The sequence below is a fragment of the Trichoderma atroviride genome, chromosome 3 (assembly GCF_020647795.1).
Source record: "Trichoderma atroviride chromosome 3, complete sequence".
NCBI classification, from domain to species: domain Eukaryota; kingdom Fungi; phylum Ascomycota; class Sordariomycetes; order Hypocreales; family Hypocreaceae; genus Trichoderma; species Trichoderma atroviride.
In genome coordinates, this window is record NC_089402.1 from 2,809,922 (window position 1) to 2,834,864 (window position 24,943).

Here is a 24,943-nt window from a genome sequence, read left to right on the forward strand (position 1 = left end):
GAACAAAAAAAAAAGGGACGAAATGCTCCATTTCCCTCTTTCCCCTAAAGCCTAGCGGCACGGGCAGTCGATGAGCCGAGGCATCGCTCTCAAGAGCTCGCCGCTAGGACCAACGCGAGCCCGAATCGTGAAGCCGCAGTGACGATGTGGTTTCTTTTTTTCCCCGCCTGTGGTTTCTTTTGGCTGTAAAGAGTAACTGATTCGCGGGGATGTGAGTCGCGGCGTCGGGTTTCGGCCGTTGCGAGACTCCGATTGCTGGGGGTACTGCTACTATTTGAAAGTTGAGTTGTGAGTTTGGTTGCGGTGACGAGATGTTGAGGATGGAGTACAATCAGCGTTGAGGACATGGCGATATATAGGTCAACTGTACAGAAAAGGCTGACGCGACTATTGTTTGTACGAGTTGCTCATCACAGCTAGACAGCAGCACGTAATTAGCACTTACACCATCTCATCACCGCAAATTGAGGAAAAAAAGAGAAAAAGAGCCATCCGGTCACTTTAAAAAGCAGGGATCAAACTCTCTCGCAAGCCTAACCACGCTTTCCCCGCGGCCACGTTCAGCCGCTCTCTAGCTTCTTCTTTTCTCTCCACATGGGATCTACTCTATTGTCCTGGCGCGCACAAAGCTACAGGTACGCAGGCAATATGCATGACGCCGCAATTCCAGCACCTCCGCACAAAAGTAAAACATCAGTGGAGAAGTTTCTATTAGTCTTGTATTCATTTTTCCTCATTTTCCTTTTAGATATTTCGCATGCTATTTAATTCGTCCTGGTCCTGTCGTCTCTTTTTTCTGTTCCTCTGGAAAGTGGCATTCATCAGTAAATACAATCCCCATTCCGCTCAAGTTACATGTAATTTCCATTGTTGTGCGATTCCATGCATGTGTCCCCCAAGGTACCCCAAAATTCACAAACACATGTATACGTACAAGCCACTTCAGCTCCGAGAAAAGGCATTGATTGCTGTTGGGCCAAAAGCCCGCCTAAATGCCGAGGCTCCCTGTCGACGGTAATCCCTTTCTGGCCATGAGCAGTATGAGATCACATCCATGTTAGTGAATAGAGGAACGGAAAAGGACGACGAGACAAGGACCGGTCTGTATGAGAGGAGAGCTGAGAGGAGGGGGTGGGAGTTTCGTCCCGTGCGGTTCAGGCAAGGGAGGAGAGTCGGGCCAACACTGGACTCTCTCATGAGTGATTGATCGCCAACTCCCATCTCATCTCACATTGTCCTCACTTACAACTACATACTTTATCCTCTACGCCAAAATGCCAGGTGAGTTCTTTACCCTCCGAGTATCTATACTTTTTTTACTTGAATCTCTTCTCTTTATACATACTCTTGCCACATAGTAAAACAAACCCACAACTAACATCCCCATGCCAGTCCCCCTCCCCATCGTCCTCCCCGCCGCAGCCGCCTCCTTGGCCTACCTCAACGCCAAATCCGGCTTCTGGTACGACTACGCCCTCATCAAATCCATCGTCAAGGCGTCTATCCGCGTCCGCCGCGGCCTCAGGACCGACACAATCAACCTCTTCTACGCCCTGGAGAGCCATGCCCAAAGCGCCCGCTACGCCAACAAGGCGTTCCTCATCTTTGACGGCAAGACGCACTCGTATTCGCAGACGTACGACAGAGTCCTCCGCTACGGCCACTGGATCAAGACCAAGTTTGGCGTCAAGCCCAAGGATGTCGTGGCTATGGACTTTGAGAACTCGGACACCTTTGTGTTTGTGTGGTTTGCGCTGTGGGCCATTGGCGCGAAGCCGGCGTTTATCAATTACAATCTGACGGGGAAGCCCCTGGCGCATTGTATCGAGGCGGCGAGCACCAAGCTCTGTCTGGTTGATCCGGCCGTGGCCGCAAATGTCGATGAGGAGAGTGTCAAGAGTCTGCCGAATGTGAATTTTGTCGTCTTCACTCCAGAGGCCGAAGCCGAGGCTGCATCTACAGCCCCCACGAGGAGCCCAAACGTGGACAGGTCCGACGATGCCATGTCCAACATGGCAATGCTCATCTACACCTCGGGCACCACGGGTCTGCCCAAGGCGGCGGTCGTGGCATGGGGGGAAATGCATATATGGCGGGAGCATAGTCGAGACGCTCCTGAACCGCGGTGGCGGCGACATCATGTACACGGTAAGCCTCGTTCTCTCTTCCATTGAAAGAAGTCAGTCAGTTGATCATGTCCCAGTGCATGCCCCTATACCACTCCTCCGCCGCCATCCTCTCCCTCTGCTCAACCCTCGTCGCCGGCTCCACGCAGGCCCTGGGCCGCAAATTCTCCACAAAGACCTTCTGGGACGACTGCCGCGCCTCAAAGGCCACCACGATCCAGTACGTCGGCGAGACGCTGCGCTACCTGCTCGCCGCGCCTCCGCAGATGGACCCCGTCACCGGCGAGAACCTCGACCGCAAGCACAGCGTGCGCATCGCCTTTGGCAACGGCCTGCGCCCGGACGTCTGGGACCGCGTCAAGGAGCGCTTCGGCATCGAGACCGTCGCCGAGTTCTACGCCGCCACCGAGTCGCCCGGCTCCGCGTGGAACGTCAGCAGCAACGACCTAGGCCGCGGCGCCATCGGCCGGGCAGGCTGGCTGTACTCGCTCATCACCAACAGCGCCGCGGCCCTCGTCGAGGTCGACCACGACACCGACGCCCCCTGGCGCGACCCCGTGACGAACCGGTGCCGCCGCGTCCAGCCCGGCGAGCCCGGCGAGATGCTGTACCGCCTGCCGCCCGAGGACGTCCAGGAGCGCTTCCAGGGCTACTTCAACAACCCGGGCGCCTCCAGCTCCAAGATCCTGCGCGACGTCTTCGCCCCCGGCGACGCCTGGTTCCGGTCCGGCGACATCCTGCGCCGCGACCCCAGCGGCTTCACCTTCTTCAGCGACCGCATCGGCGACACCTTCCGCTGGAAGTCGGAGAACGTCTCCACCGCCGAGGTCAGCCAGGCCGTCGGGCTCCACCCGGCGGTGCGCGAGGCCAACGTCTACGGCGTGCAGCTGCCGCATCACGACGGCCGCGCGGGATGCGCCGCCATCTGCTTCGACACGCCCGTGCCGGACGAGACGACGCTGCGGAGTCTGGCCGATCACGTCAAGGCGTCGCTGCCGCGCTATGCTCGCCCCTTGTTCCTCCGACTGGTCAGGGAGGTGGGCGTGGGGAGCCAGACGACGGGGACGAACAAGCAGCAGAAGACCAGCTTGCGGGCCGCCGGGGTGAAGCCAAAGTTGAAGACGGTGACGGAGGCCGAGGACGGCAGCGGCGATGCTAGCAAGGAAGAGGAGGATGCTGACATATACTGGCTCAAAGGTAATACGTATGTGCCCTTTAGGGAAAAGGAGTGGAGGGAGCTCGAGGGCGGAAGAGTCAAGTTGTAGCCAGTTTCTGTCAATGAACGAAGCCATGATGACGATGATATATCTACGGCGACTATTTCCCATGTTAGTCTTTGCAACTGCTACTCAGCACAGCGCGCTCTCATACCTTGGTGGCTTTGAGACCATGTAACAACTTGATTCATACATCTATTACATAGGTAGTTAGTATATACTACAGACTCAGTCTTATCTCAGTCCACATGCGTCCACCGCTGTAATATGCAAACCAAGAAACGAAAGAATACAATGCAATATGCAACATGTAAAATGCAAAAGCTCAAGCAAGGATAAAAAAAAAAGCGCAAGTTTCCCCATTACTTTGGCTCCAGGCAACGCTGCATCAAATCGTGGCCCATTTTATCAGCCAATGCATTTCAACATGGCCCGCCGATGCTTCGTAAACCTCATTTGTATATACCTGGAACATCTTCCCAAATCTTGACAAAAGAAAAGAAACCAAACATTTCCTCCATCAAAAAAAAAAGAGATATCTACATAAATGAAATCGCTCATGATATAAACATCAGAGTTTTCCCAACTGCCCCCCTCTTTGCTTTCCCCTCTCTCGTTTTTTTTCAACTCAATTCAATTCTGTACAATGGAGGCCATCCCAATCACACCTCTCATGGGCCTGCGATTCCCAATCCCACTCGCTGGCCGCCGGCTTGACCTCCATAGTTTGCAGCGATCCCACTCGCTCCCATGCCTGCCGCGCCACCAGTTCCCGTGCCAGTCCTCTCTCTCATTCTTCGGCCTTCCATCAGACCTCGAAGGCCTCGCTTTTGTAGGCCAATGACGCTGCTAAGCTCTCCATTCCAGATGACGCCGTCACGGTCATTATCGCCAATCTCAGATCCCCACTCAGATCCACTCGCGCTTGTTGCAGCAGAAACATCGCCGCTTGAGGCGTAGGATGTGTTGAGAGTTGAGTTTAGACTCAGGCTTGCTGTACGTGAATTCAGGTCTGAGCCGAAAGAAGAATCGTTGGTGGTGGTGGTACTGAGAGAGAAGTCGGATGTAGAGACTGGAGATCCCACCGGATCAAGACTGCCAACGAAAAAGTTGGGATTGAGGGATCCATCGATGCCGCGGCCACCACCAGCAGCCATGGCCGTCGCGTTGAACACCGCCGCCGCATTCCTACTATCGAGAAGGGCATGTAGACGCTCGACAACAGCTTCTAAAAGACCGTCAACTCTGTATGGCCGCGCTATTTGTAAGAGTGAGCAGAGGATCTGCGGCGTGCACAGTGAAGAGGCGGGTGAAGGTAGAGAGCTAGTGTACAAAAAGTGCAGCAAGGATTGAATGGTCAAGTACGTGTGCGGTAGGTAAAGGCATCGAGGCCTTGAGCTAGGCATCAGACTGCGTGGTGTTGGCGCTGTGTTAACAGCCGCCGCCGCTTCATCTCCGTTGCTGTGCGCTGCGCCGCCTCCTCCGTGATGGATAGGTCCTGAGAGACCAGATGGTCCCGAGACAGATCCGCCAATGGACCCTACCAGCGTCGCCGAGTCGTCGAAGTTCCTATTATTCGGCGTAATGGTCAAGGCCGATGCCCGCAGTGGATTGCTAGATAGACCAGATCGCAGTGTTACAGCATCACTTCCGTCTTGCGTAGCTGTGCCTTCTCGCAGGAGCTGGACAAAGTATGGGCCCCATCTGCGGGCAACAATTCGAGAGTTGACTGGTATCCGCTCCCCGCCAATGCACAGGATGTCCATGTCGGACAGCTCCCGGAACGCCAGTATCTTCTCTCCCAGATCTTCGCTTGCCCGAGAGTGGAATCGGCCGCCGGCAGTAGCACCAGCTTTGCGCGCAAGGCTTAGGTTCATCCCAGAGTACGGGCTGCTAGCCGAGACGAAGCCCGACATGGGGTCCACCTTGCGCGGGTTATCGTAGAAGCCAAAGGCCTCAAGCTCTACCATGCAGACGTTGGAAAAGTTGATACGGCGGTGGTTGTAGTCGTCAACCAGGCTCCTCTTCCTGTTGCCCAGAATGACAAATGTATTTCGTCGATTCCACAAAACACCTCTGTTCCAGCTGCCTTGGCTGAAGACGCTGCCTCCGGCGTCGATCCGACTCCAGGTGAGAGATCGAAGATCCAGGGCCCAGAGCGCATATTCCTGCTTCGATGACGTGAGATATGTACCGCTGACCACAAAATGAGTATCAATGACACCACCATTGGGGAAGCGAAGGCCAGGCGGAGAATAAGTTCCCGACATGGCCCTTTCGGTTAAAGTTCCATCGGGACCCCTGATCTGCAGCTCCAACTTGACATCCAAGAAATTATAGTTGGAGTAGATGAGCATAGATGACCCGGGTTCTTGGCCGGCAGTGCTCTCGGTACGCTGCTGGCCATTCTGGGCGTTCATTCCAATCCTTGCGCTTACCGCCGGGGGCAAAGACGCGGCGACACTCCTATAGGCGCCGCAGCTCTTGCCCAAAGGCTGGTTCGTCGTCCACTTGAGGCTTCGGAGATTGAATACGCTGATTTGTTCAATGTAGTGGTTCGCGCCATCCTGTCCACCGACAACAATCAACTGAGCGCCTCCAGATCCGTCAATGTTGATGCCAATACGGCCTTCGTTGGGGTTGCCGTTGGATGGGTTGTGCTGGAGAGCAGAAAGAGGGGCGGCCTTTGAGGAAAATGTGGCCGATGAAGAGAGAATGGTGGCGCAGTGGGCATAGCGTCCCTGAGGGGGATCTTGTGCCGGCACGTAAGACCATGTCTTTGTCGGGGCGTCGTAGATGTGAATGTCGGACATGACGGTAACTTCGGGCTGTTGCTGATCGGCTCCCATGGGCTGATTGGGCGCGGGAGACATGCCACCGTAGCAAACCATCTTGGTGCCGCCGAGAGGGCACATGGAATGGAAGTATCGCGGAGGCGGAATGTCGCCAGACACTGCGAGTCTCGTCCAATGCCGGCGTATGAGGTCCAGCTCGTAGAGGTCAGAGGTAAGAGGCGCGGGGCGGCTTCGAGAAAGGATCCTGCCGCCAAACACATACAGGCTATCGCCCAGAATAGTTGTCGTAGCTCCTACAAGCGGCGGGGGCTCCTGTCCAGTCGTCCTGTGTACGTTGCACATTAAGCCCGATAGATGCGCTGAAGACCCTTGCGAAGGGCCGCCAACTGGGGTACCGGCAGATGGGGTTTGCGCTTGAGGCTGCCCGATTGCAGGCGACATGCCTGCTGATACAGAGCCATTGCTCCGTGGAGTCAATCCTTCCCTGTGTCCGTCTCTGTATTCATCTCCACCACCACCACCACCACCGCCACCATATCTCGCCGAACTCAGCGTAGCCATATTGTCTTGGCCATACGAATTATCCTGTCCAGAGGCGCCATACATCTGGTGGCCAGCGGCCGAGTTGTTCGAATCCATAACGTCTAGTCGATTATCCAATCGGGACTCTAAAAAGCGACTTTGAGGCGTATCTACGGGAGTGAAGCTCTTGGAAACGCTCTCAAAGGTAGCGGGTGTAGTCGTCGGGGCGACGGGCGTGGGATTTGTTTGAGCCGGCGGCTCTGGCAATGGTTTCTCGAGGCTGTGTTGTAGACTCAGCTGTCTCGCATGCTGCTGCTGAGCCCTGGATATGGATGATGCTCTGGATTGGGACGAAGATCCTCCTTGGGACGCCGAAGTCGCGTGGCCCTGTGCCTGGGTTGAAGGTCTTCGAGCGAGTCTGGCGGAAGAGTTGTGAACAGGCCCTCGATGTGCGCCGTTGGTATTGCTGTTGTAGTGATCGGTATGCGCACGGGGATCATTGGCCCCAGAGTCGGAGTAAGTATAAAAGCTATTCGGCGGAGGGCTCTGTAAACCAGTCAGTGGTGCATATTCGGCCATGGCGTCGACCATTGCGTCGAGAGGCGCAAAAGAAAAGAAGAAGACGGCGGTTGAGGGCCGTCTGCGGGATCACGAGCGCAGGTGGAGGAGGAGTATTAGGGGGGGAGGCGAAAGAAGGAAGCAAGAAAGAAAAGATGAAAGATGACAATGACAGTCCCCTTCCGGCAAGCTTGTCAGATGGGATCAGCCCGTTCCTGGCCAAAGCAAGTATGGGGGATACTGGCATGTAATATGACCACTTGCGCCGGACAGCAGGCAGGGCAGGGGGGGATCTTTTCTGACCGCACCGTGGTCGAGATTGCAAGACGGTCCTCGCCACAGCACTCTGCTCGTCTCTGCGTCTCGTGCTGGCAGCGAGCAGCCGGGAAGATCTTCAGGAGCCCCGGGGCAGCGGTGATCCGGCAGCCGAGGAATCTCGAGCGGCTGAGCGCAGGGCAGAGGACTGGAGCGAGATGCAACACGACACAGCACAGGGGCTTCGCCTCGACGAGCGAGAAAAGAGCGCGATGGCCACCATGGCATGAAATGAGGCCTCAGCTGGCGGCCAAGGCGAGGCGAGTCGAGTCGCAGACGGGACGGGCACGAGGGCTGGGAGAGAGGGCATGACGTACCATTCAAAGGCGGCGGCCGGGACTGTCTGAAAGGGCCAACGTCGCACTCGTTGTTCGCTCTGGAGTTGTGCGCTGCCCGTTTGGCTCGCGCGATGGAGCTGACGATGTGGGCTCGGAGGGAGTTCGAGCAACAAAAAAAAATAGGTCTCCAGCAAGACGGGCGCACAGACGCGAAGAAGGGGGGGGCGCTGTTAGTGGACTGGGAAGACCCTACAGGCACCTACAGTGGCTCAATGGCGGAACAGCACGCTGGAGCCGGCGCTACAGGCTGGAGGTAACAGTGACAGGCGGGCTCTGATAGGCTGTTCCGAGCAGGCAATGGGGCGACGGGATCGGTGGCGGGAGAGTTTTGGCGTATTGAAGCAGCAAAGAAGAGATCAAGTTGACGTTGACGTTGGAGCTAGAGAGAGAATTACAACAGAAAGAGAAGAACAAGAAACAAGACAAAGAAACAGGTACCACAACGGCGGCAATGGGTACATGTACTCTTACTCTGCTCCAGCTGGAGAAGCATCCGGCGCTTCCTGAAGAGTGGGCGCTACTCCAAGTCTCTTATCCTCGCGATAAGCCGCTACCTGTCGTGCAGCAGTCGCAACGCCCAGACCCCCCGTCGCGACCTATCTATAGGTACAAGGTCCCTGCTGCAACCTGCAACCTGCAACCTGCAGGCACGGCGCCAAACCGCACGCCGTATTCGCAGCCTGCACGTAATTATGGATATGAGGGCAGCTGATGATGTAAAGGAGCATTTGGGGCAGCTGGGCAGCACAGGGCAAACAAAGACTCGCTGTTGGCTGCCAGCATGCAGGCGACGTCAGGGGCCCTGCAGGGGAAGCGTGGTGGTTCCAAATGAGGAGAAGGCGAGGAGAAAGATTGAGGCTGTACATGCACGTATAATGCAAACCGTCCGATATTGATCCTGGACACAAACAAAGAAACCTTGTCTTTTTTGTTTTGTTTTGTTCAAACTCTCTTGTTTGCGTTACTGATCTCATGCTGCTAGTACTACTCCGTTGACTGGAATCCCGTCACCTGAAGCAGCTCCGCGCGGCCATTGTTGCTGGCACTTTCGCAGCGCATAGTCTCAATACTTACAGTAGAATTTCTCGCGTGGGAACCCCACAGGGCCACGCTGATCTTCGTCCTCAGACCCATTCCATTGATTGGAGCCTCGAGTCGAACAGGCTTCTAGATTGTCCGCTAAGCTTCTTCCCAGCTAGACGCTGCTGCTAGCACCGGGTCCAGCCATTGCTCCCCCTCACCGTCGACCACCACAATCTTATGATTATGAGATGGAGTGCAGCAATCAGAGTGTACTAGCCGGTGGAATTGGCGCCTCCTTTTGCTGCGACTCAATCTCAATAGGGGTTGTGATCCGGGCTACGGAGCACCAGACCTTTCTGCATCTGTAGGCTCAGCAGCAGCTTGACAAGCGCGGAGACGGAGTGGAAACAGCTCGGCAGCAACAAAGAGAGGGGGCTGGAAAACCCTTTTTTACTTTTTTCTCTCTGCGTATCTCGCTGAGCAGGCATCATGTTTTGATTCTCGGTGTCCAAGCTGTTTGTTGGGCTGAGATCGCCCCGTCCGCGTGGATACTGGCTCCAAGCATCCCCCCGTCTTGTGGTCACTGGTGCCGCAGGGGCCCGCGCTCTTTTTGCAGAGATAAAGAAAGAAACTCTGGCTTGGCAAATGCGTCAATAATCTGAATTGATGGCAATGAGATGAGCACGAGGGCAGCAGAGAGGGAATCGTGCCATCGGCTCGCTGCCGTCTCGGCTCCACACTCTCTTACTCCTTGTTGTCTAGAGGTCTCGGGTCTTGTCCGTCATTCATGCTACATGCACCTTCGTGCCGTCTTCTCAGCGGACTTTTTGCCGAGAATCCTTCCAGACTCATTCTGGCGCACCGCTGCCGGACAATGGACGGTCCAGGGTTCAATTCTTGTCACTTGTCCAGCCGGGCATATTCGCACGTGGGAGAATGGAGATGCGTCCGGGCTAAACCGCTTTGACTCGCCATGAAACAATCGGCCCCGTTTAGAGCATGGCAATGGCAGACGTCAGTGCTCGACAACAGAAAACCCCTGACCGGCTTCGGGATTGCCTGATTACGTGATTTCCGACGTTTGCGTTTTTGCTTAAAAGCCCTTTTTTCCAGAAGGAGTTACCGCTGCATTAAGTGGATGGAAATTGGCCTGCGCTGAGCATTATCTCGTGGGAAATGACATGGACGCAGACTTGCATGTATTTGCATCCCGTCTACTTGTACGAGGACGCTTAAGGAGGCTTGAAATGAAGCCCGCTTGCAAGCATCAGCATAAAGACTATTCTTTGACAACCGATAGTCGCGTATTCTGTTACGTACCGCTGATGCATTTTTGTCGATCATGATGCCACTTTGGAGCATCTAAACTAGATTGTACGATACTATCCGTGAGCCGCAACTCCAATTGACTTTGCTCCTTTCTCTCCTTTTTACCGAGCTATGTGGAAGGGCACTCTCCTTTCCAATTCAAGGCACAGTCTCTCTGCACTGCCATGATTCGTATCAGCCGTGGTGCTCCGAGTTGCTTTGCTGCCCTAAAACGTTCGTATAAGTGGCTCTACCGCAAACAGTGGCCTAGCGTGCTATATTGTCGATTCCACTTACAGATATAAACCGCTTGCTCTATTCTTGTGAGCTTCCTCCTCAAGAAGCCAGCACTTGACAGAATTTGAGAAAATTTGTATATACCACCACGTTAAGCTCACTCACGGGAATGCTTATGTAACCAAAAACCGCAATTAATCAAGTCCAATCCAATGAAGCGCCAAGAGCTTCAAAAAGGCTGTAGGGTAAGACGGGACACTGCAGATGCAATCGTTTGCCGAAACCTTAACGCGTAATGCAGTCATAGTGACTGCGAGCAGCTACCCCTCTTCACTTTGCAACATCAAACCATTACAACTACAATAATCATCAAATACGAGTTGACGTGAATTTAACATCAGTCTGAGTAGCGCAGCTCTATTCTTCCACCCCAGCCTTATCCACTAAATGTCCAAGATAAGATATCCCGAAGACGCCAGCTCCAGCCGCTCGATGGATACGCCAAGCGAGACCACCATCCATGACACCTGGGATGGCCGCAACTACTCCGTGCCCTGGCCCGGCGGCGTCTATAGAATCTTCGAAAAAGGCACCGACAACGTAATCGCCCTCAAGGCCCAGAGTCTCTGCTTGCGCGACGTGGCAGAGAGCCACAACGGATATGATCTCTGGCTCTGCGTCGAAGCATACGGCTACTTTGGCTTCTTCAATCCCAAGTCGGGCACATATCTAGGCCACAACGGTAAACGAGACGAGATATATGCATCTGCCGTGAAGTTTAAGGGTTGGGAGTGTTTCACGCCGAGAAGCCATCCTGATGGCGGATATCAGCTGTTGACGCCATACTATGAGAGCACGTTGAAGATGGTGTCTGTTGCGGATGACGGCCGCAGCCTTGTCAGGAGGCCTCATGGGACGACCTTGTGGGAGTTTGAGAAGGTGACGAAACATTGAGGCGCTCGAGATGTAGCACTTGTATGTATGCATCAACTTGCAATTTTCGCTGAGCTAGCCTGCATTTTTGGAATTTCATATTAAAAGCTTTCCATTACGATCTAATCAGCGATCTCACTAACGCTGTATCCACGTGTTCCACAATTTCCTATCAAAGGTCATGCTGGAGATGGATAAGAGAAAGAGATGTAAGCTGCAAATGCATGTACCAGTAGACGTGATGCACTTTGTTAACGAGGCAGCATTTTGGCAAACCATGGCGATTTCGCAGCATCTTCAAGCTAGGCTTTGCACTGTATATACCTACTGTATATAGGGGTCTTCAAAATCACATGCAGCTAGATTCCAGACCGTGCATGCGACACACCACCCGTGAAGGGGCTGAGCATTAAGCAGACCAACCAGAGCGATTTCACAGCATTTTCAAGCTCCCCCGAGGCCTTGCATTATAAATTCCACCTGTAGCGCTCTGGTGTTAACCTTCACAACCATTTCACAGCATTTTCAAGCTTCCCCAAGGCCTTGCACTATAAAGTCCATGGTAAGGGGCAAGCTTATAGCCTAATCACAGAGATTTCATAGTATTCTTAAGCTTCCCCAAGGCCATGTACTATGGGCCCCCAAGACCAGGGCATTTTCTAGTCTTCACTGCAAATAAATTATATTGGGAAAAATGTTTGTAAAATTTAGTGGTATCTCTTCATTATCTAACATCATGGCTATTTGCCCAGCGCTTAGGTAAACTAATCCTAACTCCCTTCGCGGGTTGTGATGAAAGATTCATGTCATCTCTGGCTTTTCGTAGCACAGGCTACGGGAAACGACCTTTCCAAAAGCGCCATGCATTTAACTTTTTGGCAAAGTCTGATATCTCCCCCTCTCAACCCTCCTTTTTTTATAGCTTTGTGGTATTTTTAGTATTTATTTGCTTCTATGGCCCTCTATGAGACCTCAGGCAGGGCAGTCATGCGCAGGTAAGGCTTGATGGTCTTGAAGTTGGGGAACAGCTTCCTAGCCTCGTCGTCCTTGATGACGGGGGCGACGATGACGTCCTGGCCGGGCTGCCAGTCAATGGGGGTGGTGACGCGGTACTTGTCGCCGGTCTGGAGGGAGTCGACGATGCGGAGGACCTCGGCGGCGTTGCGGCCGGTGGAGGCAGGGTAGGAGAGGATGGTGCGGATCTTCTTCTTGGGGTCGATGAAGAAGACGGAGCGGATGGTGAAGGCGATGCCCTTTTCGTCGACGTTGGTGGCGTCCTGGTGGTCGATCCTGCAGATGTTTCGTTAATATCAAAAGCTTCCCTTCTTTCACATATATAGCTTACATGTCGTAGAGCAGGGAAACCTGGCGAGACTTGTCACCAATGATGGGGAAAGTGACATGGCCGCCAGTGACCTCCTTGATGTCGGAGATCCAGGTGTGGTGAGAGTCGACGGTGTTGGCAGAGAGGCCAATCAGCTTGACGCCACGCTTGGTGAACTCGGGCTGCAGCTTGGCAAAGGCGCCCAGCTCGGTGGTGCAGACGGGGGTGAAGTCCTCGGGGTGGGAGAAGAAGACGACCCAGTCGTTGCCAATGAACTCGTGGAAGTCAATGGGACCCTGGGTGGTCTCGGCCTTGAAGTTGGGGGCCTCTGAGCCCAGACGGAGGACGGCAGCCATTGTGATTGGGGTAGTTGTGTGTTTTTTTTTTGTATAAGCTTGCGGGTGTTTAGATCAAGAGCAGTTCAAGAGAGAGAAGGGGGAAAAACAAAAGAGAGTTTCTCGACAGGCTACTTTATATATCTCGCGCTCCATCGACAAAACGTAATCGAGGGGTCCATCAACGCAACCAAATCACCCAATTTCACTCCAGCCGCCCCTCCCCCCTCCTCCAGCTCATCATTCATTCCTATCTGATTTAGCTGCTGCCCCTCCTTTTTTTCTAAACACACATGTTTCTCTCCTCTCTGTTCCTAAAAAACACACATATCTATTGCCTGTTTGCTTACGGAGCTAGGCATGATGAGCTGGAGGTGCGGAACCCCCTCATCCAGCCATATTGTCCCCAACCCATCCTCCAAGTTAAGCCATCTACAGCAGCGAACCCCACGATCCGCGCCAAGTGCCTGGTCTAAGGTGGTCCTCGAAGCGGCAAGGCGCCGCGATTGCGTGCTGAGCTCGTCGCCTCATTGGCCGGCCGTGCGCATTTTGCAATTCGAGTCTCTCTGACGCAATGGGGCGCTTTGCGACTAGCTCCCGTGGGGTCTTTTCTTTCTTTCTGCTTCTGTTTATTCATGCGATTGCTGCAAGCTCTTTTGGAGCAAAGGGAAATGAACAGGCATGCAGCTTACGGGTGGTCGGCGATGGGGCCACTGCCGCCGATGGGCCGGGAGGAGGGGCAATGGGAATTTGGCGGTTGAATGAGGCAAATAGCCACGGAACGAGCTCTAATAAGCCATTTTGACTTGGTCTAAAGTAAGCCTTTACTTAGTAGAATGTAGGTAGGTACATATCCAGTTGATTAGGTGAACTCGTCGAGACTAATAGGTCTCGAACCTTTGGGGCCAAGTCGACCTCATTCTCTCTACGAGTTGGCTTATTTGCTTACTTTATGCTATCCATTGAGAACCAGTCTCAAGTTGTCGGTTATCCAAGTAATTACCACTCGGATCCGGAGCTATTGGAATCACGATCCACTTGTCATCTCACTCAGGAAGGAGTAGGCGAGCTGTACAGAGTCATTTGGCTGGTGGATTTGTGGGAATGAGCAGTTTTCTGTTGATACCACGCTGACCACGATGTACCGCCAGAGCCAATCCATCCTCTCTCCTTTTTCAAACTACGCCATCATTGTCTATTTAGGAAATATCCTGTACAGTAGATGGCACATGTAGCCAAAAGAGAACTTGTATAACGCAGAACATCAGCCTTACCCACGCCTCGGCTTCCATCGCTTACCAATCTCCAAGTTGAAAGCAACTAGCCAGTCCACTATAAACAGCCAAAGTTACTTGCTCGTCGAAATCACCCCATACCAATTCTACCTCACGAGTCTAAAGTGGCCACTCAGCCGCCGCGCGCGCATGTTAGTCTGGTGTGCGATTAATACATGCTCACCCGAGATCCTAGACCACCGACAGCCCGATATCCGCTTGAATCACTTCGCGGCACAACAGTATAAACGAAACGCAGCTCACTCACCACCTACTTGTAGTAGAAAGCAGAAATGAAGTCGTCCAAAAAGAAAAAAGCATCATGAGTGCTGAAAAGCCAAAAAATCGACCACGCCAGGAGTCGAACCTGGAATCTCTAGAGATGAGAAAGACCGAAATCTAGCGCCTTAGCCATTAGGCCACGCGGCCGGGAGCTGTTATTGACTTGAACGGTCTTTTTGCAATCTATAAACGAAGATTCAGTCAATTTTGCTGGCACAGGAGGATGTAAACGCCAGAAACTTTCTACTAGGCAGGCAGGCGATACGGTCGTTCCTTCCTCATCGCGGGCGGCAAAACGGCGCCCAGGAGCTAGCGCTGTGTGAATTGCCTATTCTGGTATTTGCCCATTATGGTAAGCGGCAAAGAATATTGAATAGCTGATTGAAGTTATTGTTTTTGATTCATCTGACTATTCAGAAACGCATATCCCCTTCTCTTATACCTGATGCTTACACATCAAAAAGTAATACCGCAACCCCTCGCCGCCTTGAAATTCAGTAGCTTAACCTCCAGTTATCCTCTATACCGGTGATGAGCTATCCAAGAATGGAAACCACTATTAACAAAGTCGCTTCTATAAACAAAAAAGGCAAAACGAAACGAAACGAAACGAAACGAAACAAAAAAGACAGGGCTTCCTCCGGTTAAACAAGTATATGATAACGCCATTGTATGCTTGTATTCCGTGCAGCCTTGGTATGTCAACCAATGCCGTCCTTCCCCTTCCGTCATCCGGTGGGGTATATGATCGTCACATCAGAGACCTCCAACAACTTGCCCTACAGGGCCAAATGCGCCGTAATCAGCCGGTTTGGCAACTCCTTCGATGAATGCGGGCTGATTATCATCTGGATCACTTTCTTCCGTCACCAACTCCACCTCTGTGTCGCTTGTGTGGTTTGGTTCGCTCGTCTCCATTTCATCGACTGGAGATATCACAGTGCCTAACAATGGTACTGCCAGGTCACCCCTGCTGTCGTCAAATGGTACCGGCTCCCTTGGTTTGAGAGGAACGTGATTTGCGGATTCAGCAGTATCAAGTTCTCCATTCACGCTTTGTGGAGGAGTCAAGGGCTTGGAAAAGCTGAATATTGGATTTGGCTGGGAGCGAGATTGAGCGGCAGCGAGCTGAGGCACATGGGTTTGACTCATACTTGACCTTTTCAACTGCGGCTTGCGAAGAGGATTAGGAGCCAAGAATCCTCGGCCTCTCGAGGCAATCTCAAGGCGCTCCTCTTCAGCTGTATCTGAGTCTGTAATGTCACTTTCCAGAGCCAGGCCAGCTCCTGGCAGCATGCGAAGGCTGCCACCAGAACGTCGCCGCTGACGCTTCTGGCCATGGCTGGCAACCGGCAATCCAAGATTTGGCTGATCGAATGCCTGGTCATGCTTATGCTGCCGCAGGCTACCCATGTATGAAACAAGACTTCTCAGATTGCTCTGGCTCTCTGAAAAGACGACTCTTGTCCGAAGTCGGTGCACTGCGCGATCTAGCGCCAGCTCTATGGCACAGCTGTCACGTATCCTGGAAAGCTTTGGCCAAGTTGCTCTTTCACCAGCAAGACAACACTTTAACATGAAATCAACAGAGGGGTTGCTAAGAAGCACCGGAAGGTTGTCGAGCGACATGTCGGGGAGAATGTTGATATTCCCAGAGTACTTTTGACTGAGGACACTTCGGAACTTTGTCATCATGGTTGGGAAAAAGCCCATCTCGGCCATGAACTGTAATCGATGGAGGGCCTCGTCTCTGGCCAGCGACGTGCACGTATATAGCCAGTCCGTGTCATCGCCAGTACTGGCACTCTTGATGGCAGGCTTGTTTTCGGGTGATAGGTGATCATCCTTGGAGAGAAACGGAGTGACGTGAGGATTCACTTGAGATACGATGAAGTGATTGACGTTGAACATTTCCGCGAGACGTGTCATGGGAAGATCGTTGTCCACCGAGCCATCAATAAACCTTTGTGGCGTCGGATTCCACTGACGGTGCTCACCTGTAATGGGGTCTTTGACGAGCAATGGCGATGCGTTAAAGATGAGAGGCACCGAGCAAGATGCTGCCACGGCAGACCAGATCATGACATTGGGCGAAGTGACGTAGTTGAGTAGCCGCGGCAGCTCGTATACAGATGCGCTGGAGACACAGATGTTGAGGATGCGGCGTGTGCGATTGTACGCCTCTTGAAACGTAATGTCGCCCATCATTCCCCTCATGACTCTCCTAAGGTGGGCAATGTCTGACCAGCAGCCTTCCGTCAATAGGCGGCGAAAGTGGTCCAGGAGGCCATCTTGGTTATCTTGAGCTTCGAAAACAGCCAAATCTCCATATGGGAACTCTTTGATTAGCTGTGGAAGCTCTTCGTCCGTTCTCGTACACATGACGGCGCAGACGATGCTCCCAGCGCTGGCGCCAGATATAATCCTGGGAAGAAGTTGGTTTTCAAATAAAGATTTGAGGACGCCGACGTGCGCCATGCCAAACGTCCCGCCCCCAGATAATAACAGAGCACTTCGCCCAAAGCTCTGGCGCGCAAGCAACATGCCCTCGAGCAGATCCTTGTGTGCGATGCCCTGGTCCGTCGCATTGTGGACAATGGCGGCATCTATGGTTTCGATTGTCGATTCGACGTAGCGTTCGATCAACGTCTTTGTGCCAAGGTAGGAATGTCGGTAGAGATCGACGTTTCCCATCCCGCCGAGATCGCGTGACAGGGAGGTTCGGATGAGGTGCATCATGGTGCGGATATCGTGGCTCTCTCGGGCCTCGTCGAGCGCTCGAAGTCGCTCCTCAATGAGCTTGGGGTTGTAGTCTCCGCGATCTGGATCCTGTTTCCAATCATCGTTGCCTTCGAGAGCGTCGAGTTCCTGCGCCGCAGCTTGCCATTGTTTCAATGTTTCAGCCTGTCTTGTTAGTTCTAAATCTGGCCTCGCCAAGGGGATCAATAGGCACGTACACTCTTCATGCGCAGGTAGAGTATCTTTTTCCTTTCCTCGACCAGCCTCGCCTGCTCCCTCTCATCGTTACTCATGCCATCTTTCCAAGATCGCAAGAGGTTGGCCGCCCCCTTGACCGTCTTGGAGACGGTCCTCAGGAGCGTCCGGTCGACATACGGCAGAGGCTGAGAAGACGACGAGCTCTTTGGTCGCTTGGGTGATGTCGGAGGGTTGCTGCTGCTGTGTATCGGGCGTATCGGGGATGTACCGAGAAGCAGATCGGCCATGACAAGGCTATCCTGCGTTTACAAGGGCATCCAGAAGCGAGGACGTTCAGGTCGGCAATAGGAGGGTTCGGTGCGGCTTTAGTCTCATTCCAGGGTGCTTTCGCAGGTGCAAGGACACAATAGAGAAGATGATCAGGTAAATAGGCGGTATGGAGCGATGCGATCCAGAAGGAAATATCGGTGGTAGGAGACAGGAGATGTGAGAGGCAGGGAGGCAGGGAATCTGTCGTGGAAATTGTTGAATCTGGGGAAGCGATGCCGGGCTGGGGATGCAGCACAACACTTGGTTGGAGCATCTGACCGCCTGCCACACCCGCTGATGGCATCTGCGTGGGGACGTTATAGTGGCATGGAGCCAGCTAGACTTTGGTGGCCGCCGTCTGGTACTGCCGCAGCGGTACTTGTACGTACTTGCGCCGGCCGGGAGTTGGCCACAGTGCGCTAAATACGCCCAAGTATCGCGTGAGTTTGCCCCAACCGAGCCGGCTGCAGGTACTGTATACTTGCGTCTGATAGCAACCGCCTTTACGGCCACGTACCATGCAAGCACTGCTGCAGGCCACCCTCATCTCCCGCAGCGCGTCCACGTGCTGTAAGGCCGCTGTGCTGTTGCCCGCAGCGCGCTGACTTTGGGGGTTTGCAGATGCCGGCGATCGACATGTCAATCTTCACATGCCAGAGCAGCAATGAAAAGCCGCACTTTTGGGACTCTCTGCAGCGTCCTGCATTGTTAGGCATTGTTTAGGCACAAGCACATGCTCCGGCGGTACCTTGGCGGCTCTGGTCGGGAGCTGGTCGGGCTGGCACTGGCATCCGCAGCCCGGAGTCGCTGTACTCCAAGATCTGGTACCCCAGACTGTGCTCTGCCGGCCTAGAGGCGGTAAAGCCTAGCTCTATCTAGATGGCCAGATTCCAACAAAGCTCCAGAAAGGCGGCCATACCACCGCGGGTTCCGAATCATGCTGCATGACGTACGAGGTAGCGAACACGCGAGTTGTCTCCTGATGTTACCTTCACTGTCTTACATCGAATTCTCGCTTCGTCGGGCTCGAGAATTGTTGATGCAATAGTAGATGATAAGAAGGCCCTTGAAACAGCATCGACATGTCACGCTGACGTCTTCTGTGTTATGCCGCGCTTTTCAGTGTTATTCCCGAAAAGGCACACCACGTGGAAAAAGAGGATCTAGCGGACGCTACGCAGGTACCTGTGTACTTGCGGAATTCCTGTTCTCTACGATATGTGGCCGCGGAACTGAGGACTGTTTTATCTGTTTGTAGGACAAATGAGATATACAAATGAGTCAACAGATATGCAGCGATAGGCCTCTTTGCTTCTATAATGCCTGCAATCAGCCATATTTAGCAGCAATTCAGACAAGCTGTCATACGGTGTGACGTGTGTAAGCAGCCTGTGACTCATGTGCGCATGTGGGAATGACTGGAATTCGATTGCAGCAGAGTGGTGAATCGACATCTGATCAAACATGGCTATTAAAGGAGAAGATACGCATGTTTGGAAATCGCATGTAGAAACCATAGTTTTCACCAAACAAGTGCATTCCTTTGATCTTGAAACCGGCCGAGATAAGAGCGATTCCCATCGAAGCGAGACAACTAGTGAATCACAAAGTCATGGAACCAAATAGCACACCAGCTGAAGTGACACAGTCACACGCTGTCCCACAGCAAAGCCCGTCTTTACCACAAAGCAACGAACCTGCTGCTGACTTGGGGGAACAAGAAGTAACGGATGAAAGCTACATTGAAGGCCGATTAGATATCGACGAGAAACGAAAAAGATTCGACGAGACATCCTGTTCGCTCGAAGAAAAGGAGCTGTCTGATCTGTTCAAAAAGGGATTGCTCGACGATGGAAGCACCGGCCCGTTAAAGGGAGACTTTACGTTGCACGATCTTCCCCAGCTCATCGGCGACGAAGCGTGTAGCGTTCAGTGGAAAACTTCAAAGCCAAAGCCAAAGCAGAAGGCGTCGGGAAGCTCCCGCAAGAATGGCCAGGAGACAAAGGGCTTGACTGATGATGAATTGGCCAGCGTTTTGCAAGCTTGTCCAGACTTGGAGGGCTTCATCACCAAGTCTTAGATATTTCTAGGCAATGGGGACCAGAAACTTCAAGAAATTAAGCTCATTCTGTTTCAAGTCTCACATACCGCTTCGCTACCATACATTAGTTCTATTTCCCCTCCCAACCAGCAAGAACTTTTGCTAGCTGCTCATGGCGAGCCAAGGCCGTCTCGAATGTCGGTTGTCCTTCCGCCACACCATCCGCAAACTTTTCATACAAAAGGCCGACACTTCTCGCTACGACTGGAAGCTCTTCCTGCCAGCTCTGCCAACTCCATTCAATCTTCTGAACCTCATTTGTGGCAAAGTCATGGACCTCAATGGTCACGGGAGCATCATACGAGTTGGCGTGCAGGGAAGATCCGCCAAATGCTTGAAGTCGAATCTCGCCCTTCTCGCCGTTGATTGTCCATGAAAGAGGGGGCTCGCCGAGGAAGGGCTGTCCTCGACGGAAGCGGAAGAGCACGCTGGCTCCCTCGGTGGCGATTTGCGAAGCGGCAAGAGCGCCGTCGATGATGACGAGATCAGGGACGTTTGACTTGACTGTCTCGACGACTTCCTTGGTTGAGGGGTTGCGAAGGAGGACGTTGGGGCGCTGGAGCTGTAGCCGTGATTGGAGGTCTTGGAGGTCTCCGAGGACGTGCTGGACTTGGTCAAACACTGATAGATGTTAGACATGGAGAAATAAGTCAATGATGAATTTGTGTTGGTGTAAACTTACAATGTCCAACGCCAATTGTCACGATATTGCCGCCAATAGCCAGATCAGTAAAATACTTAATCCCGGGCAGCAAGGCCTCCCGATCAACGGATCCGCCATTGGCCCTAATCTCACTGCTGAGGACCTTTCCAACCTTTCCTTGTTGAAGCAGCTCACGGAGCTTGACAATAGGAGGCGCCCCTCGCCCTTGATTGCCAACCAGAGTCCGGCTACCGCTGGCTTTTGCTGCTTCCGCAAGTTCTTTTGCATGAGACGCGTTGTGGGCTAGTGGCCATTCCACATACACATCCTTTCCAGCTTTGACGCTGGGCAGAGCACTGGAGTGGTGTACGTCGACGCGGGTGCTTACAACGACCAGGTCAATGTCTTTGTCGTCTGCGACGGCCTGAGGGTCGCCATAGGCTTTTGTGTCGGGAGGCAGCTTGAACGCCTCAATGGCGCGTTTCGCAGCTTCGACGCTGCTGTTGCAGAGGGCTACGATTTGATATTTTTCTCGGCCGCGGGCAGAGAGGAGATATGGCAGGTGAGCAGAGCTGGCCCATGATGTGGTTGCGGACCCTGAGAGGCCGATGATGGCGGTGCGAATAGGTGCCATGATGACGGATAGCCTTATGTATTTTGTTGTTCTGTACTACTGCCTCTGAACTGATTTCGAAAAAGTTGTATCTTATTTATAGTCACATATATATACTCTTTTTAAACTCTCCTGCAACTCCATACTCCTTGGCTATTGCGTGTTGAAGCAGAATATCATGCAATAGGGCGGAGGGTGTACGTGATTTCTAAGCGACAATTTATAATATTAGTGGCTGCAAACGACAGAGTTTCTGGTTGGGTGGGTGAAGATGGCGGGGGCAGTTGCACGCTGGGTCGGAAATAGATGATCCTTTTTGGTCGTATACTAGAGTAATGGGCTCTTGATTCCTTCCGCGAGGCTCGTTCTTTCCGATTGTCGAATATGTGCCGCTTTTATTACCTGTTAAGGATGCTCCTCTGCGTTCTCGAACTAGTAGCTCTACCCTATGTTTTGTATTAGTTGTGTAAGAATAGAAACGCCCGGTTATCAAGAGCTAGAAAATACAGTTTCATGGGATACAAGTTTCGACCCCCTAAGATTGTAAATTGTCAATTACTAATGATTGGCGCTCTCAACTCCGGTTTGTGATTACATGTATCCTTCTCCGCAGGGATCTTGAGATGGTTCCCCCTCCCCTCTCCTGGGGATGTTAGTGTCTTCTAGGCTCACGGCTGATTCATTCAAGATGAAAAGCTATAAGATTCTGTGGACTGGCTTTGAGAGTTGATCGAATTGCAACAAATTGTTAGATGTTAGGTGTAGCTTGATTAAAAGCGAATTAGAAGTATTTGTTAAGCCTGGGATGGCGTAATAAGTGCACTGCCATGTTCTTTGCCTGCGACTTGCAACTCCACACACTATCGGCGTAATGGATCCTATACGTCGGATGAATTGGCTTGCACCTCATCCCTTTAGGGCTTATTCAAACCGAGCAGACGAGGATTGTCTACCTTTACGCATTTTAATCTCCCGAAATTGATACTTTCTGCATTAGGTATTGGCAAATTCGGCTCTTGGCATTGTTTTCGCATCTGCCAGTCTATTAGCCAATAAGAGCGCCAAAAAGAAACACTTTACAAATACCGCAATGAGTTCGTCACGCCTGTCAAACTATGCCGCCTTTACTCGTCCCGACACTGGCATCAGCCAGATCGGCCATCTAGACGTAGAACAAGGCACGATCCAGCCACTAAGCCTCCTCTCCGGATACCCCCCTACAAGACCTCTACCAGGTCATTGAAGCAGGACCTTTGCAAATCGCCGCTTCTGGGGCCGCCCTGCCCCTCTCATCAGTCAAACTCCTGGCGCCAATTTCGGGCCGTGATGTGTTGGCCGTGGGCAAAAACTACATGGAACATGCAAAGGAGTTTAACGCCTCGGGATACGACAGCTCGGACAAGGTTGACCGGCCAAGCCACCCGGTCATCTTCACGAAGCGCGCAACATCCATTATTGCGGATGGCGAGGACATCTTTCTTCACCCGGAGTTTTCGAAGAGTGTGGACTATGAAGGCGAGATTGGAGTTATTGTTGGCAAGGCGGGATTCCGGATTCCTAAAGAGAGGGCTATGGAGTATGTCTGGGGATATACTATTATCAACGACATGACGGCGCGGGAGAGACAGAGAGATCATAAGCAATTTTATATCGGAAAGTCGGCCGATACGTTTTGCCCAATGGTGAGTAAGACTACCCAAATGCATTTGAATCATTTAATTCTCAACTTTGATAGGGTCCTGCTGCGGTTCCTAAAGAGCATCTTCCTTTGGTGCTGCAAGTCCAGACCCATGTCAATGGCGAGCTGCGACAAGATGCAACGACGGATGATTTGATTTTCGACATTCCCACGTTGATAAGCACCCTTTCTGAGGGCCAGACATTACTGCCCGGCGATGTAATTGCTACTGGGACGGTAAGCTGCCTTGTACCCATCTACTTCCAGCCACTCTGACAAGATATCCCATTAGCCTGCTGGTGTTGGCATTGGACGAAACCCACCCATTTTTCTCAAAGACGGAGACGAAATCGCAGTCACTATCCCTGGTATTGGCACACTGCATAACAAAGTCACATCTTACAACGCAACCACTGAGCGTCTCGCTTCTCAGTCCGTCTTCAGTCTCAGTAACGCAACACGCTCCGTGGGCGCTACAGCGGGATTGACCAACATCAACGGCAAGCTTCTGCATTACAAGCACCTCGGTTCCGGGGACAACAGCATCGTCTTTGTTCACGGCCTGGGCGGCACTTGTGAATACTTTTCACCTCTGATTTCGGAAATGGGCCTCCAAGACGTGGCATCGCTGCACCTGTTTGACTTTGAAGGCCATGGTCTTAGTCCTACGCACCCATTGAGCGTTTTGACGGTGGATTCTTTGGCAGCTGATGTCGCTGGCGTATTTTCGCACGCGGGCATCACCGAATCGAATCCCGGAACACTCATTGCACAAGCAATGGGCTGCATCGTTGCCTTGAAGTTCGCTCTTAATAACCCTGGCCTGGTAAAGAAGCTTGTGCTTTTCGGTCCGCCGTCTTTCCCACTCTCCGAGGCTGCTAGGAGAACTTTGCAGGAGCGCGGGGAGCTCATTCGCACATCAGGAATGGGAGCCGTGGTTGATACGATTGTACAGAGCAGCACGTCTGAGCATACGAAGACGACGAATCCTCTTGCGATTTCAGCAATTCGACTCAGCCTGCTTGGGCAAGAACCAGAGGCATTTGCAAAAGCACTGCAAGCCTTTGCCAGGGATGAAGCACCACTGCCTGTTGAGCATCTCGATGTGCAGACGATGATTGTGACAGGAAGTGAGGACAAGGTCGCTTCGGCGGAGGAGTATGCCAGCAAGATCAAGGGGGCAGAAACAGCAGTGCTGCCGAATGTTGCCCAGTGGCATGTATACGCAGACGTGAAGGGAGTGTCGGATAGCTTGAAGTCGTTTCTGTGACTTGAGAGGGCATCACGAGAGTAAAGTGCAAAGTGCAGCAGCTCAGTTATTGCGAATCTACATTGTAACTAGCAGCTACACATTCTTATTGAAATGGCGCAAAGCTGAGGCGCACTAGAGACATGCATACCTTGTAGCTCACAACTTTGAAGGATTGGCCAGCATGCACGAACAAGTTAGACTCTGGGCCATTACATCACTCTCCGCCAAAGCTATCTAGCAGCTGCTCAAATCGGGAACTAGAACAGAAACTATTTTCGATTTGAACCTATGAAAGGCCACAGGTGCATATCCAAAAATCCTGGGAGGATGGAATGAATCCTTCAGCCCAAGCGCTTCTCCTCATGTTTGTTTGAGCTTATACGTCATAACTACATGCGCGTTCCTAGCAGTGGATTAATACTCGATTGGAAACAATTGAGAAGTCTGCACTCGTTTTAGTCCATCTCAATCAATTTACTTGATCCAATTCAATAAGCTCAATATCGTGTTCCAACTCCGTTTACACCGCTGTGCCCATTTACAACCGCGTCATGTCCAAGACCATCACCGTGTTTGGCGCGACTGGAAATCAAGGAGGCTCCGTTGTCCAAGCCATCCTCGCAGATGCAGTGCTCTCAAAGGAATTCAAAGTCCGCGGCGTCACTCGTGATGTGAACAAGCCAAATGCCCAAAAGCTCGCGTCCATGGGCGTCGAGCTGGTCACGGTGCGCTTCAACCTTGCTCCTACCATGTTTTCTTAGACTGTATAATACAAAAACCACAAAGACCTACAACGTACTCGAATCATTATCAGATATGCTTC

At 52.5% G+C, this 24,943-nt stretch overlaps 9 protein-coding genes and 1 non-coding gene across 11 annotated transcripts; 5 read left to right on the forward strand and 5 right to left on the reverse strand.

The window, feature by feature from the left end:
* Positions 1-1,111: 1,111 nt before the first annotated feature.
* Positions 1,112-8,337, reverse strand: TrAtP1_006161 (uncharacterized protein). Of its 2 annotated transcripts, XM_066113005.1 has the most exons (3): positions 7,851-8,337; positions 3,498-7,206; positions 1,112-3,443 (listed from the first exon to the last, which is right to left on the reverse strand). In XM_066113005.1, the coding sequence occupies exons 1-2, from the start codon at positions 7,851-7,853 to the stop codon at positions 4,015-4,017; spliced, it is 3,195 nt and encodes a 1,064-aa protein (XP_065969091.1). In that variant the 5' UTR covers positions 7,854-8,337; the 3' UTR covers positions 1,112-3,443; positions 3,498-4,014. The 2 variants fall into 2 exon arrangements, with proteins under 2 accessions (XP_065969091.1, XP_065969092.1); XM_066113006.1 differs by having other exon boundaries at positions 3,498-8,337.
* Positions 1,275-3,391, forward strand: TrAtP1_006160 (uncharacterized protein; the record flags this gene model as incomplete). Its single annotated transcript, XM_066113004.1, has 3 exons — positions 1,275-1,281; positions 1,393-2,141; positions 2,204-3,391. 3 exons carry the CDS (start codon positions 1,275-1,277, stop codon positions 3,389-3,391), a joined length of 1,944 nt encoding a protein of 647 aa, XP_065969090.1.
* A 2,180-nt stretch (positions 8,338-10,517) lies between the features above and the next one.
* Positions 10,518-11,649, forward strand: TrAtP1_006162 (uncharacterized protein). The gene is made up of 2 exons (XM_066113007.1): positions 10,518-10,684; positions 10,850-11,649. The coding sequence occupies exon 2, from the start codon at positions 10,887-10,889 to the stop codon at positions 11,391-11,393; it is 507 nt and encodes a 168-aa protein (XP_065969093.1). The 5' UTR covers positions 10,518-10,684; positions 10,850-10,886; the 3' UTR covers positions 11,394-11,649.
* A 252-nt stretch (positions 11,650-11,901) lies between these two features.
* TrAtP1_006163 (uncharacterized protein) lies at positions 11,902-13,161 on the reverse strand. Its single transcript, XM_014082804.2, has 2 exons — positions 12,718-13,161; positions 11,902-12,662 (listed from the first exon to the last, which is right to left on the reverse strand). The coding sequence occupies exons 1-2, from the start codon at positions 13,050-13,052 to the stop codon at positions 12,335-12,337; spliced, it is 663 nt and encodes a 220-aa protein (XP_013938279.2). The 5' UTR covers positions 13,053-13,161; the 3' UTR covers positions 11,902-12,334.
* Positions 13,162-14,651: 1,490 nt separating this feature from the next.
* TrAtP1_006164 lies at positions 14,652-14,734 on the reverse strand. Its single transcript has one exon. It is a non-coding gene; the product is annotated as a tRNA-Arg (tRNA).
* A 609-nt stretch (positions 14,735-15,343) lies between these two features.
* On the reverse strand, positions 15,344-17,811 carry TrAtP1_006165 (uncharacterized protein; the record flags this gene model as incomplete). The annotated part of the gene is made up of 2 exons (XM_014082805.2): positions 15,344-17,491; positions 17,545-17,811. The coding sequence occupies 2 exons, from the start codon at positions 17,809-17,811 to the stop codon at positions 15,344-15,346; spliced, it is 2,415 nt and encodes an 804-aa protein (XP_013938280.2).
* Positions 17,812-19,445: 1,634 nt separating this feature from the next.
* On the forward strand, positions 19,446-19,913 carry TrAtP1_006166 (uncharacterized protein; the record flags this gene model as incomplete). The annotated part of the gene is made up of 1 exon (XM_014082806.2): positions 19,446-19,913. One exon carries the CDS (start codon positions 19,446-19,448, stop codon positions 19,911-19,913), a length of 468 nt encoding a protein of 155 aa, XP_013938281.2.
* Positions 19,914-20,004: 91 nt separating this feature from the next.
* TrAtP1_006167 (uncharacterized protein) lies at positions 20,005-21,211 on the reverse strand (the record flags this gene model as incomplete). Its single annotated transcript, XM_014082807.2, has 2 exons — positions 20,005-20,555; positions 20,617-21,211. The coding sequence occupies 2 exons, from the start codon at positions 21,209-21,211 to the stop codon at positions 20,005-20,007; spliced, it is 1,146 nt and encodes a 381-aa protein (XP_013938282.2).
* Positions 21,212-22,542: 1,331 nt separating this feature from the next.
* TrAtP1_006168 (uncharacterized protein) lies at positions 22,543-24,138 on the forward strand (the record flags this gene model as incomplete). Its single annotated transcript, XM_014082808.2, has 3 exons — positions 22,543-22,872; positions 22,926-23,105; positions 23,161-24,138. 3 exons carry the CDS (start codon positions 22,543-22,545, stop codon positions 24,136-24,138), a joined length of 1,488 nt encoding a protein of 495 aa, XP_013938283.2.
* A 533-nt stretch (positions 24,139-24,671) lies between these two features.
* On the forward strand, positions 24,672-24,881 carry TrAtP1_006169 (uncharacterized protein; the record flags this gene model as incomplete). The annotated part of the gene is made up of 1 exon (XM_066113008.1): positions 24,672-24,881. One exon carries the CDS (start codon positions 24,672-24,674, stop codon positions 24,879-24,881), a length of 210 nt encoding a protein of 69 aa, XP_065969094.1.
* Between the last annotated feature and the right edge of the window lie 62 nt (positions 24,882-24,943).

Coding starts and splice junctions, on each gene's coding strand:
- TrAtP1_006162 (XM_066113007.1), top strand. CDS start 10,887: ATGTCCAAGATAAGATATCCCGAAGACGCCAGCTCCAGCCGCTCGATG.
- TrAtP1_006161 (XM_066113006.1), bottom strand. CDS start 7,251: ATGGTCGACGCCATGGCCGAATATGCACCACTGACTGGTTTACAGAGC.
- TrAtP1_006163 (XM_014082804.2), bottom strand. CDS start 13,052: ATGGCTGCCGTCCTCCGTCTGGGCTCAGAGGCCCCCAACTTCAAGGCC. Junction 12,663..12,717: donor GTTTCCCTGCTCTACGACAT/GTAAGCTATATA, acceptor AAACATCTGCAG/GATCGACCACCAGGACGCCA.